A 13128-nucleotide genomic window follows, 5' to 3' on the forward strand; every position below is an offset into this window, starting at 1 on the left:
CTCCTCAGGGTTGCTGACTGACTGCGGTGACATCTGACCCTCGTTTGAAACTCCGCACCTGACCTGTTCGACGCTCCCTCATCGCCCACAACCCCCAACGCGCTCCCCAGCTCCCCAGATAGTCCATACTCTCACTGTCTCTTCCGAGCTATACGCCACGAGTACTACTACCTAGTTATCGATCATAGTGTGGTAGAGGATGATATGAGCATGCCTGTCGGCTCCTGAAGCAAATCACCATGGCGAACAGTGCAGACAATCCGGACACTGACGAGGTAAGGCGACTGACTTCCACACCTCAGCGTTGAGATGGAGCATCTCTTCTGACCAAATTTAGAGATTTGAGGATGCTACCGATGTCAAAGATGAATCGCAACGGGATTCCTCCCACTCGGATCAGCCACTGCAAGATCCTAAGAACTCCAATGATCCTCAACCGACGTCGAACCACGATGAACAATCTAAGGGCGGGCAAAGAGAAAGCAGCGGAAGCTCAGGATCCAAGATACCTGATATAACTACTGATACAAGCGCTGTGGATGACTCCCACGACGCCCAGCAGACACCTATGTTGAAGCCTCCCGAATCCTCTACTGAGACTTCCGGCGATCCTTCTGAGAAACCCCTCCCTCCTAAACCTGCTACTCGCCCTTCAAGATTCCAAGGCTTCTCAGCTTCCCTCCCATCGGTGCCCTGGGGACCGCCTCCTCCCAGAAAAACCTCAGACGCTCGAGCGCCGTCTCCGCAACCTCCTCAACCTCAGTCGACGTCCTCCTTTAGCCGCAAGGTCACCACTCCTTTCGGCTGGCTGAGCCGAGCAACAACGGCTCCAAAAGAAACTCGTTCTCCCCCTTTGCCGTCGAGATCACAACTTGACACGCGGCGGAATACGGCAGCATCAGCATCCACTCTCGGCAGCAACGCTGATTTGACGCTAAAGGCGCTAGAAGAGTCTCAAGATGGATCAAGCGGCCAGAAACCTTCTAGAGCGTCTCTCCGTGAACAATTCAAAATGCTCCGGCTGCGGGAAGAAGCAGGTATAACAAACCTAGAAAGTACGGAACCATCTGAAGGAGGTGCGATAGCAGGGCTCATCGGACGGTCTGCCAGTCTGGGTGTTGGAATTGCCACTCCAGGTAGCGTTGGTCAGGACGAGAATGTTGTCTCTACTCCTGTCATGTCTCCGTCCTCGCCTATGGTTGAATCACTACCTACCAATCCAAACCTGGCTCCCGGGACTGTGGCGGGCGTGGCGGGAGCACCAGCAGATACAACTACCCCCATTGATTGGGACTTCTGGCAAAACGTCGTCAACGAAGGTCCGCAGGCTGTTGCTCGGACAAGTCCTGATGAGTTCACCCAGGCCATCAGTGGTGGAATTCCACAGACCATCAGACCGGTGATATGGCAAGTGCTGGCAGGCAGCAAGAATGAGGATCTGGAAGCCGTCTATTGGGACCTCAAGTCCCGAGGGCCACACTCAGAAACGAAGGAGGGCATGCCTAAATCCCCTTTACTCAACGGAAATGTCAACGGCAGCGCCAAGGAGAAAGAATCAGTCGCGTCGTCAAGATCATCGATAAGATCTGATCATTCAACGCCTGCCACCAGCTCCAATATAGGCGTCGCATCCCCTTCGCCTTCCCATGAGGCAACAGACCCTGTGAGCACTGCTCGTCTTCAGACCCAATTGGCAGCAGAAAAAGCGAAAAAGGCCAAGGAGGATGCTGCAGCACTAGCAAAGCTGGAAAAGATGATCAAACGAGACATGGGCTCAAGGACAAGCTACTCAAAGTATGCGGCGGCAGCAGGTCTCCAAGATGGATTATTCCACGTGTGCCGCGCATATGCCCTCTTCGATGATGCCGTCGGATACCCGCAGGGCCTGAACTTTATCATCATGCCTCTTTTGTTCACAATGCCAGAGGAAGAAGCTTTCTGCCTCCTTGTTCGATTGATGAACAAATACCAACTGCGCGATCTTTTTATCCAGGATATGCCTGGATTACATTTACACCTTTATCAGTTTGAGCGGTTACTGGAGGATTTGGAGCCTGCATTGTATTGCCATCTCAACCGCCGAGGTGTCACCCCCAAGCTGTATGCGACACAGTGGTTTCTGACAATGTTTGCATACCGGTTTCCACTTCAACTCGTCATGCGAGTGTATGACTTGGTCCTCTGCGAAGGCCTCGAGGGTGCGATTTTGAAATTCGGAATGGCTGTCATCCAGCGCAACGTGGCCACGCTGCTGGGAATGCAGGATATGCAAAGCCTCACGAACTTCCTAAAGGAAAAAATCTTCGACGTTTATATCGATGCCACACCTTCATCCAAATCAATCCTGGAATCGGGATTCTTCGGCAGCTCAGGCGGCTCTGACACCGAGGTTTATCGAGCGGATCTCCTTGTCCAAGACGCATGTGCGGTTAAACTGACGCCCGAGATGCTCAATCGATACCGGGAGGAATGGGAGACAACCACCAAGGCGGAAAAAGCACGTGAGACCGAGCTGGAAAATCTGAAGACTGACTGTGCCACAAAAGCCGCCCAGATCCGCTCGCTCGAGCAAAGGGCAGAGAAATCTGACGCAGAACACATTGAGATTGCGAATGAGCTAGTCCGCCTGAAAGTTGAAAACACCGAATTACAAGACCGAAATGAGAGCTTGACTGGACAAGTCGCCGAGCTGAAAAAGGTCGCTGAAAGCGAGGCCGCAAATGTCGAAGAGAGGCTACGGGCGGGAACAGAACAGGTCATGCAGCGTAACATCGAGGTGCAGAATGAGAATCGCCACATGGAAGAACAAATGGCCGAAATGGAACGGGAGCTCGTGGAGATAAAGATGAAGTATGCTGAGGTGAGCAGGCCCTTTTCTGTTTTGATGACATCTACTCTGAAACGGGGCGAACGTGGACTTCTAACATTGACGAATAGCTCAATGCCGAACACGATGCGCTCAAGCAAAAATGGAACGACTTAAAACGAGCGCTTGAATGAGATCAACTTCATGTCTCCCTACGGCCGATGACTTCTTTTGCGAGACTCCGCCGCAATTCCTTTGGCGCCTCCGAATCAATACAGGCTTAAACTCGCTTTCAGCTTAAACGATCTGCTGGGCCAATGCCCATCCTGTGCATTCCGCTGATGTTTTGTGACCCTTATGTGCGGCCTTTCTGCTTTCTATACCCCAAAGTCATGAATGATGGAAACAAGCATAGCGCTGGCGATATATGTGTGTGCTGCAACTGCTTTGACAGTAAGGCACTCGGATCGTTCCGAGTAACTTTCGATGTTTAAGAGGGATGGGTCAAGAGTGATGTTTCGTCTTGGAGATGCTCAACTGCAAATGGAGGCTTGGCCTGTGTTCGGAAGAGGTAGCAAAACAAGCGTCGGATAGGTGTCGAGCTCCTGCAAAAGGGCTTGGGTCGACCTGTCTTGCTGAGCAGGTCGCTTTTACTGCCCCCCCAATTCTATCGCCGCCATCTCTGCTGTGTGTGGATGTCTGGCCCATGAATCCAACTCTGTGAATTGATGAATGGAATTGATGACCCCTTTTGATGCTCTGCACAAAGAGGCGAGGAACGGACTGACTAATGCATGTTCAAACAATATCACTTGTATTGAGTGGTTGGTACGGCTGTTCAAAATACCTTGTAGAAGTGGTTGGTGGAGTGGATATTGTCAGGACTCGGGAGAGACCCGGAGTAAATGAACTCGGTGTTGAAATGACACCCCACCCCGCCTTCACGACGTGACGACGAGGCGGCTGTTGAGCACAAGAGCAGCATTAGCACAAGAGCAGCAGAATGTCAGTCATGTGCCCCTCGCCCCGTTCTTTCTCATTGTCTAGAATTTCGACATGCGATAGACGGTGGTGGACCGTAGTACGGAGTACGGAGTGCAAGGGATGAAACAGACAAGCATCTTGCACGCGCCGTCGCGCCGGGAGTCTCCGTTTCCTTTATCTGGTATATAGTTCTGTCTACTCTAGCATCTAGCATCTACATAGCACCCACATAGCACCCACATAGCACCCACCCGCATAGCATGTACATGGTCATCGTCCTACAGCCTGACCTTCCCGGCCTTGAGATCCTCCCACTCTTTCCGAGTAAAAGGCTCGTACTTTGCCCCTCCGGGAGGGAGCCAGAACATGCGATCGTCAGGCCTGGAGGCCCCGATCTTGTCGAGGTCGACGCCCTCGGCGCGCAGACGGCCCTTTTGTAACTTCATGGTCCCCGTGTACTCGAGCTGCGGCACCACGCGGAGAAAGATGGGCACGGCGTACCGCGGCAGCGTCGAGAGCAGGTGCGAAGCTAACCCCGCCAGATCGAGCTGGTCGGGTGAGGTGATTGACGAGACGGGCACGATGGCAGCGCACCCTGCGCGTCCGTCCGCATGGGGCACCTGCACGCCGTACACGTTCGCTTCGGCGATCTGGTCGAATTTACCCAGCACGTCTGAGACTTCGTTGGTCGAGACGTTTTCGCTGCGCCACCGGAAGGTGTCGCCGAGGCGGTCGACGAAATATACGCACCCGTCGGGATCTTGGCGCATCATGTCCCCACTGCGAAACCATAGATCTCCCTTTTGAAACAGGTCCCGGATCTTTCGTTTGTCGCTGGCGGATTTGTTCTTGTAGTACCCTGCGAACGCCGTGTCCGCCGTGGCCGGATCCATCTTGTGCACCACCTCGCCGGGTTCTCCATCTTTGCAGACAATGGCAAAACCGTTCTTGTCACGCAAGATCTCTTCGGTGTCGATGTCAATCTTGACTCTCTTCTCATTCGGACCGTTCATGAGTTTCCAATATAGCCCACGCATGGCGATTGCGTTTTTGCCGAATTCGCCCTTGTTCGCGTTAAAAGAGGCACCCAGCCCGTCGGTAGCCGCATACAGCTCGTTTATCGTCTCGATTCCGAAGCGCTGCCGGAAGTTTTCCCACACATCTGGACGCATACCATTGCCCCATGCCATTTTCACGCTGTGTTCTTTGTCCAGCGGACTAGGCGGTGCGTTGATGAGATACCGGCAGAGCTCACCCACGTACTGGAGGATGTCAGCCTTGGAGGCGCGGACTTCTGGCCAGAACGTCCTGTGGGAGAATTTTCGGCCGAGGACGACGGTGGATCCGGCAAAGATTGAGGGCGTCAGGCACAGACCGTGCGCGGCGCCGTGGTAAAGTGGTAAGCAGGTATACATACGATTATGAGGTTTGAGTTTGAGATACAAAGCAATGTTGCGGGCGGTGTTGAGTTCGCGGCCACGAAGCATGATCACACCCTTGGGCATCCCTGTTGTGCCCGAGGTGTAGATGAGACCCCCAAGTTCGGTGGGCAGAATTCCTTGATGGAGGGATTTGGGGATTAAAGTGGTGTCGGCGAGGGACGAGAAGAACGGTTCGTCGTAGTAGACGATTTGGATGCCCGAGGCCGTGAGGTCTTCTTCGCATGGCTGTACCAGATCTTTTGTTGCGCGGTCGGCGATCAGGTACCGTGAGTCGCAGAGCTTGACGCAGTGTGTGAGCGGGCCAGAGGTCAGATTGCAGTTGATGAAGGCGGGACAGGCATGGATGGCTTCCACGGCGAACCAGAGCATGAGATATTCGGGGCTGTTCCCCCCGTCCAGGGCAACGACTTCTTGAGGTTTGATACCCAAATCTTTCATCAGCCAGTTGGCGACCCTGTGCAGGTCATTGAAGAACTGCTTGTAGGTCCAGGACCGGTTCTCGAAGATGAGAAAGAGATTGTCTGCGTTCTTGCCCGCGGCGTGTTCCTCAAAGATGTGGTAGATGAGCATCTTGTTCTGCTGGTACCTCTCCAAGGTGAAGGCCATTGCGCTCTTCTGGCTGGCGGCCAACGAGCCTGAATTGAGGTCATGGCGGAAGAGGAATTTGGCATCGAGGTAGGCAGCGGTGGCCAGGCCGCCCGCAATGGCCGCTGCTACGGTGGGAACTGGAGGTCATGGTCAGTAGCAAGAACGGGCAAACAAGGGTCGGGGGCTGAAGATGGACTCACGGCCCATTTTGCTGGAGGTGCTGAAGCAAGAGATCGTACTTGGACGACAGGGTAGCTAAGAGAAGAAGCCATGATATATTGATTCGTACAACGAGGCCGATCCTGCGAGTGAGATGGAGTCGAGTTCTATGACGGCCGCATTACCCGCGATCCTGCCGAGGTCCTACGAGGTCAATGGTAAGAGGGAGCTGGAGAGAGCAAGAAGGAGTAAGCTACCAACGGCTCCGCCGCCACGTCCTTGGCACAGACAGAGCTAAACCCGATCCAGTGCTCGGCGTCTCCGGTCTGGGCAACTGGGCAAGTTGGTTAGCAAGTCTGGGGTTGGGAGCTCGATGGGGAGCCCCCGCGGCCTGTCTACTGGCGAGATACTGACACGACAAGTCATGTCAGCCGCCCGCCTAATTGCGCGTATCACTCCGAGGTCCGAGGGGCCTACTGGGTACCCAGTACATACGCAGCACATTCCATATCTTCGCGACACACACATAGGTACAGTACTGATTCCAGTGTGTTTTCATTGCTATCTCTCTTGCTCTGGGGATCAATCTGTGGCGCTGTGATGCATTCATTCATTCCTCCTTCCCCTGCTGATTCCAAACGGCTGTACTGGGTACTGATGCTGCACTCATCTCGAGAGCCCGAGATCGTCGGCACAACCATGCCATCTGCAGCATCCACCTCCTGTAACCAACCTCGTTGCTTGCATTGCTTGAATCGAAAACAATCAAAAATCGTCAATTCATGTCGTCGTGGTAGTCGTCATGACCCATTCCAAGCCCCTCGTGTCGGAAAAAGAATATTTATCAACAACACCAAGCACCCTGTGCATTCCGTTCACCACCACACAGGGTATTCCTGCCACATTTCAGCCTGCATGCTTTCGTCGTACCACATCTCACCGTCAATAGCTGGAGTTCCAACAAACCTGTCTCCCTCATAGAACACCATAGCTCCTTCTGTCGTTGCCAACTGCCATTCTGGAACGAGAGGCGGCCTCCACTCGCCGACTTCCTGCATCAACTTGGCTCCCAAAAATACGTTGCCAAGTGCCTCGAACTGCGGATCTTGATCCATGTCGACATTGTTGACATAAATCTCGTCAGGTCGAGGACCCATGCAGAAGATAGGGCCGGCTTCGTCAAATGGCAACTGCCTCAAGAAGGCCGGCTCTCGGAACGGGGCTGAAGGGTCGGCAGGAGCGCGAGGGGGAGGCAGAAAGCGACCACACTTTGTCTTTGCGAGCATGCTTTGCCTGTTGTCGCCGTTCCATTGCATTTCCCCCTTGCTTGGCCACCTGGCCACTTGTCCGAGGTATTCAGCTGACCAAATGGTAGGGAAACCCAACACTGGGCTGAGTCCGTCGTTGAAAATCTTGCCACTCTCGCCAAAGACGGATTTGATCTTACGCTGGGACTTTTCGATCTTTGGGCGAGCTTCGATTTGAGCCTTGAGCATTTCGCAGTTCTTCTTTTGCTCAGCCTCGGCCAATGCAAGTATCTCCTTCTTGTGGATCAGCCATTCGGCAACGGTCTGTGGGAAGATCTCCGACGGCCTTCCACCGAGTTTCGCGTTGGCCTTGAAATGTTCGGGGACAAAGTGGCGGACGCGCTGTTTGACACGTTCATACTCCTCCTTGTCTTTGACTGCCTGGCTCTTCCATGTCACCGAGGATGTATGAGAAAGGTTCTGGGGTGGGACAATTGCAAGTGCTTGTTGCTTCTTGCCGAAGAATGTCTGGGTCGCTAGCTCCTTACTGTCGACGCTCCCCATGTCATCGAAGGTTACCGACGACAGGCGGTCCAACGAAGCTCGCTTCCCTCTTCTCCGAGGACGCATGATTGTGGAGGTGTAGGATGAATGGTGGGGATGGAAAATAGAAGGTGGGTACGTCAAAGATGGTTAGTTAGGACGGAGTATTGGGAGTGGAAATGGGAGGAGCGGTATCGGAGACAACCTGAGAAGTATTGAAGTTCTAAGCCCCATAGGACGCAGTGGACGATGAGACGTGGTTGGCTTGAACGCGGGGTTGACGGTGAAGTTCGCGCAAATTCACTGTCCAGGCCTCTGTTGTCGTTGTGGTGATGGGGGTTGCGCGGGACCCCAGACTGACTGCAAGGCAGGATCTCGGTACCCTCGATATTCAACATGCGGATCTGGCGAGATTCACCCCCTGGTGGTGGAGCTGGAGGCCGCCGCAATTACAACACCGCAACGAGGCAGCCTTATGATGGTTGGTTATGAATGTCGATATGGCTGTGTATCAGCACTGCCTTGTACCAGCGTCACCGTGGGTGTCTCTGGACCGGCAGTAATATGCGAGGTGATGTTGGCGACACACATTGCTGTGCTGAACGAATCCTGTCTGAGGGAGTTGTTCTTTATATCATTTATGAGAGGCCGTGTTGCTATTTCGTCATATTCATCGAGGTTGAATGCCTCCGGTTGTCGCGCTGCCCCAGTTCGTGAGACAGCGTCACAAGGCGTTGGCACCCTGTATAAGGATGACTGTCAATAAAGTCCGAATGGCCACCATTGAAGCAGGGCACAGCTTTGGATTGTCGACAGTTTGCTGTCGCCATGAAGAACTTGGAAGAAGACCTTCACATGGAATTCGGCAGATCTTCGGACAGGGAATACTCAGCTGGTTGCATCTGCATCACTTTGAGTATCATTTAGAGTGATCATGCCATCGCCCGGTCCGAGCATGAACATGAGCATGAGCAAACGAGTATTGGAAGGCATGAGTGACACCTGCACAGAGGTGAAGGCTGAGAACAGTACCACAACACCAGTGCTGAGAGGGTTTCGCAGGTGGTGATTCTGAATTCCCAGAAGTTCCAAGCACATGAGTCTATATCGGCGTCCACGCTAGAGACTGTCAGGAGAGCAGGAAGTGACGGATAAGTGACGTCGAGCAAACAATATTGAATGAGATGAAGGACAAAAAGGAGACACGTCAGGCTAATGGGGGACAAGAACTTGCAGATGCAAAAGTAGGAGAGTCTGGCTACTCAAATCGGCGGTTACTTTGGATTCCTATGTTGGAAACCTGGGGTTCGCTCAGGTCCTAATGGTGCATGATGCATGATGTTTGGTATTCAATCTCGACGTCCCATCCGCTCCCTAACCTTGGCCCTTTTACGGAGGCAAGACAAAGGGACATGGCACAGAAGTCTCGTCATCCAGGCCTTTGCGATATGAACGAAGAGACTTTGGGATCTTTGTCACGACGACACTGGAAAATTAGAACTGAGCGGACGTGGATGTAGCCTGGACGTTGGTAGTTGACAGCCTCTCACGTGATGACATGCGGGAGTACGGTGAAGCATACAGAGTATTCGATCCGTCATATAGACACGACGCGTGCTTTGTCTCATTGACTGTCGATTTGTCTTCCGCAACAATACAGTCCTCAGAATCTTCAATCAAATCAATACAATCCGCAATGCCAGCAGTCGAGCTGCGTACAGCTGCTCCCATCCCAGAGACAAATAGTACAAATCCCAACCCGCTGCCATCCGTTCTGCAAATACCATCAGGACTGGCCATTGTGGAGATCCAAGGCAAAATCCATGGGCCCTTCCAGAATCTAGCAACAGATGATTCGAACGAGTCAACGGCCGTCCACAATATAGGGCGACTTGAATTTCCGCTGTACAACCCCCAAGAAGCAAACGAGGGCAAGTGGATGAAGAAAGTCTACCTCTACGTCGGCAGGCATCAGAGATTGACTGGAGAAGTTAAGAAGTTGGCAAAACCGTTGGCAGTCCTTCGGAAAGCTGATGAGAGCGATCCAAGAAGTGATGGCGACGGCAACGAGGCGTTGGAGATCGTGGATGTTGTCAAGTATAAGCTGCTGTTCAGTGCGAGGCCGGAGCCTGTTGGAGAGTGACGATGTCAACATGGAATGTTCAGGTTGAGTGGGTTACTTCCAATGCGCATCAACGAGGAAAGACACGGTGAGGAGCATCTGGGACGCAACCTGTGCCAGGCTCCTAAAGGTGGTTGAGGAACCTAAAATGAACACACGACATCGCCGGTCCAACAATCCTCCCGGTTTAATCAGAGGTCTGCTCAATATCTTCCGGAATGCGCCGAAAATGCCCTTAGGACGGACACGTATTGGACTCTGCATAAGATGACAGGGCTGTCGATGTCGAACGCTCTGCGATAACGAGCCAATCAACAGCGCAGCCTCTAATCGGCCCTTTTCTGCCCGAGGTTGAAGCATCAACTTTATGCCGACGACTGGATTGCTACGCCAACTCCACCCAATGCATTCCGGCCATATATTGAAGGAGGATAGTCCCGTCATACCAAGCTCAATATGATCCAAGCTTACTCGGCTAGCATTGTTCGATCGGTCGGCGGACTTGTTTCCATCCCTGGAAATCGCTGGCTTGGTGCCAGAACTCCAACGGGCCTATAAACCAGGTGTTGCCAGTGAGTCAACCGTTCAAAGCAGCATCGTGTATTTGAACGGTACTATGCAGAAGCTCGGTTTAGTCACCGTTGTGTGCAACAGATCTCTAGCTCTATCTGATGACGCCCATAGCAACATTTAGGGCTTAGTTGGTTTGAATGGCTGCACAGGGCATACAGCTACTATCCTCTAACAGCCTCGCTTGCACTTCATCAACAGGCAAAACAAGCGAAGGGCCGATAAGTGCCTATTCATCAACTTCTGAGTCTATACATCCGCCTACATCACCGTTACCAGCCTTCCTAAGATGGCGCCCCCAATACCACTTTCAAGCAAACCACGGCTGGATGAACGATCCCTGTGCCCCTGGCTACGACCCGTCAACAGGGCTTTACCATTTGTTCTTCCAGTGGAACCCTCGTCGAAATGACTCTGGCTCAATTATTTGGGGATCAATCTGTTGGGGCCATGCTATCTCAAAGGATATGGTGTACTGGAATGTATCTCAAACACCGGCAATCCAACCCGGAGTCACTGCTGATAAATGGTATGACACAAAAGGGTGTTTCACAGGTTGCTTGATTCCCACCAACTCGGATGGCAAAGCTGGAGCTAGACCACTGACCGTGTTCTATACGGGCGTAAGTCGATTGCCGCTGCACTACACTCTGCCTTATATCCGACAGACAGAGACACTGGCCGCTGCTCAATCATTAGACGGCGGTCAAACATGGACAAAGGTCACAAAGAACCCGATCCTCCTAGAGCCGCCCCCGGACCTTGACGTGACGGGTTGGCGCGATCCATTCATTGCAACCTGGCCTGCGATGGCCAAATTACTTGGCCAAGCCAAAAGCCAGTTCTACGGTATGATCTCCGGAGGCATTCGCGATCACTCACCCACAGCATTCTTGTACGCAATCAATCCATCGAACCCAGCAGAATGGACGTTTCTCAGTTCCCTGGTCGATGTGGGATTGAGCCACTCTATATCCCGCTGGAGTGGCGATATGGGCATAAACTGGGAGTGCGCATGTTTCATGACCCTCCAAGACGAGCACGACGGTGAAAGCAGGCACTTCGTTATTGTAGGCTGCGAGGGCGCAAAGGCAAGTTCTACGCACTGTAAAGAGTCGTCGTTCACAGAATATCCGCAAAGTCCCACGAAATTTCCCCGTCCAGAAAGGTCCTTGCAGTGGATGTGCGGAGCCCTTCAAACCACAACCTCTATCACCCCGGATACTGGCAGTCGATCAAAAATTCCAAAAATGAACTACAAATTTGGAGGCCGCTTCGACTATGGCCTTCTTTACGCCGCCACCACCTTTCATGATCCCCTCAGCGACAAACAGATTGTATGGGGTTGGATCACCGAGGAAGACTTGCCGCAACGTCTGGTTGATGAACAGGGGTGGAGTGGGATGATATCCCTGCCTAGAGAAGTTGGTCTTCTCACTGTTCGCGGTGTAATAGGGGCCTTGAGAAGTCGGTTGCAAGATATCACATCGATAGAGTTCGAGCCAGAAGAAGAGTCAGGAAAGAGGGAGCAACGAACATTTAGTATCCGCACGTTGGGCATCTCTCCCGCCCCGTTCCTCCAACCTCTCCGCAACAGCGCAAGGGAGGTCCGCCTGGCGCGTCACTCACAGAACCTCACGTCTGAAGGCGACACATTCATGGACATCCAAACGCACCGTTTCGAACTTGTCTCCAACTTCTCATTATCCCACGCATGCAAGAGGATTGGGCTGAGCATATTCCACAACGGCGGCAGTGCGCAAGGAACGCAGCAGGATGAAATATCGCCTCTATCAAGCTCTGAGCCGGCCATGAGGACGACGATCTCGTTCATACCCGAGAGCGAGACTATTCGAATTGATCGATCTGTCAGAGATCACACACACGTCATCGATGACAATGGCATAAACACGACCCCTGAGACTGCACCGTTTACTTTGTTCACGTTCCTCCCTGTTGGCGAGGACGGGGACGGTCACCTCAAGTCAGAGAGAGAGACAGAGACAGGGCCAAAGATTGAAGACTTGGAACTGCACGTCTTCTTCGACGAGTCCGTGCTCGAAGTCTTTGTCAACTCGCGGTGCGCGATCGCGACGAGAGTCTATCCGTCGGGCAAGAGGTGTTTGGGCGTACGGTTCTGGGCAGAGGACGCAGAAGACGAGGGCCAAGAGAGGGAAAGTTCTCAGATGGCGGAAGAGATAGAGAGCCAGGACAACAGCTGTACGACGCAGCAGCCATGGGGACAAGGAAGTACAGCTCCCAAAGGGGAAAGCGCGAAATCGCACAGAAGACCTGGCAAGAGGGCATCATCGTCAAAGTCTAGGCTCCTGCACGCGGTGGCGTGGGACGGCTTGCGAGCTAGATAGATATCAAGGGCTACTTCCTTGATGCCACTACGGTTGTGCACTTGGAATGATCGCTTGATCATTTGATTATCCGATCAAATCCGTTGAATTTGGAATGGACCTTGCTGTTCGCGACAACCTTTTGATCGGCTATCCTTACGATGTTATTATCATCCTATATGCCTAGTACTGGGGGGCCCCTTCGAGTCTGTTTGCCAGCGAAGCGGGAACGTGACAACTCGCTCCTCTTGGGCTTGACACGATGGGCAATGTCCAATACAAGATCGAGGACACGCAATCGCCCAGAAAATATCGGGGCTCG

The 13128-nt window shown here is 52.9% G+C and overlaps 5 protein-coding genes across 5 annotated transcripts; 3 read left to right on the plus strand and 2 right to left on the minus strand.

Moving 5' to 3' along the window:
• Positions 1 to 239: 239 nt before the first annotated feature.
• A1O5_07560 (uncharacterized protein) lies at positions 240 to 3000 on the plus strand (the record flags this gene model as incomplete). The annotated part of the gene is made up of 3 exons (XM_007748149.1): positions 240 to 275; positions 338 to 2860; positions 2938 to 3000. The coding sequence occupies 3 exons, from the start codon at positions 240 to 242 to the stop codon at positions 2998 to 3000; spliced, it is 2622 nt and encodes an 873-aa protein (XP_007746339.1).
• Positions 3001 to 4068: 1068 nt separating this feature from the next.
• A1O5_07561 (uncharacterized protein) lies at positions 4069 to 6027 on the minus strand (the record flags this gene model as incomplete). The annotated part of the gene is made up of 2 exons (XM_007748150.1): positions 4069 to 5957; positions 6021 to 6027. The coding sequence occupies 2 exons, from the start codon at positions 6025 to 6027 to the stop codon at positions 4069 to 4071; spliced, it is 1896 nt and encodes a 631-aa protein (XP_007746340.1).
• An 827-nt stretch (positions 6028 to 6854) lies between these two features.
• A1O5_07562 (uncharacterized protein) lies at positions 6855 to 7856 on the minus strand (the record flags this gene model as incomplete). The annotated part of the gene is made up of 1 exon (XM_007748151.1): positions 6855 to 7856. The coding sequence occupies one exon, from the start codon at positions 7854 to 7856 to the stop codon at positions 6855 to 6857; it is 1002 nt and encodes a 333-aa protein (XP_007746341.1).
• A 1609-nt stretch (positions 7857 to 9465) lies between these two features.
• On the plus strand, positions 9466 to 9912 carry A1O5_07563 (uncharacterized protein; the record flags this gene model as incomplete). Its single annotated transcript, XM_007748152.1, has 1 exon — positions 9466 to 9912. The coding sequence occupies one exon, from the start codon at positions 9466 to 9468 to the stop codon at positions 9910 to 9912; it is 447 nt and encodes a 148-aa protein (XP_007746342.1).
• Positions 9913 to 10790: 878 nt separating this feature from the next.
• Positions 10791 to 12827, plus strand: A1O5_07564 (uncharacterized protein; the record flags this gene model as incomplete). The annotated part of the gene is made up of 1 exon (XM_007748153.1): positions 10791 to 12827. The coding sequence occupies one exon, from the start codon at positions 10791 to 10793 to the stop codon at positions 12825 to 12827; it is 2037 nt and encodes a 678-aa protein (XP_007746343.1).
• Positions 12828 to 13128: the final 301 nt, after the last annotated feature.

The sequence above is a fragment of the Cladophialophora psammophila genome (genome assembly GCF_000585535.1).
Source record: "Cladophialophora psammophila CBS 110553 chromosome Unknown aczJe-supercont1.11, whole genome shotgun sequence".
In the NCBI taxonomy this organism is placed as follows: domain Eukaryota; kingdom Fungi; phylum Ascomycota; class Eurotiomycetes; order Chaetothyriales; family Herpotrichiellaceae; genus Cladophialophora; species Cladophialophora psammophila.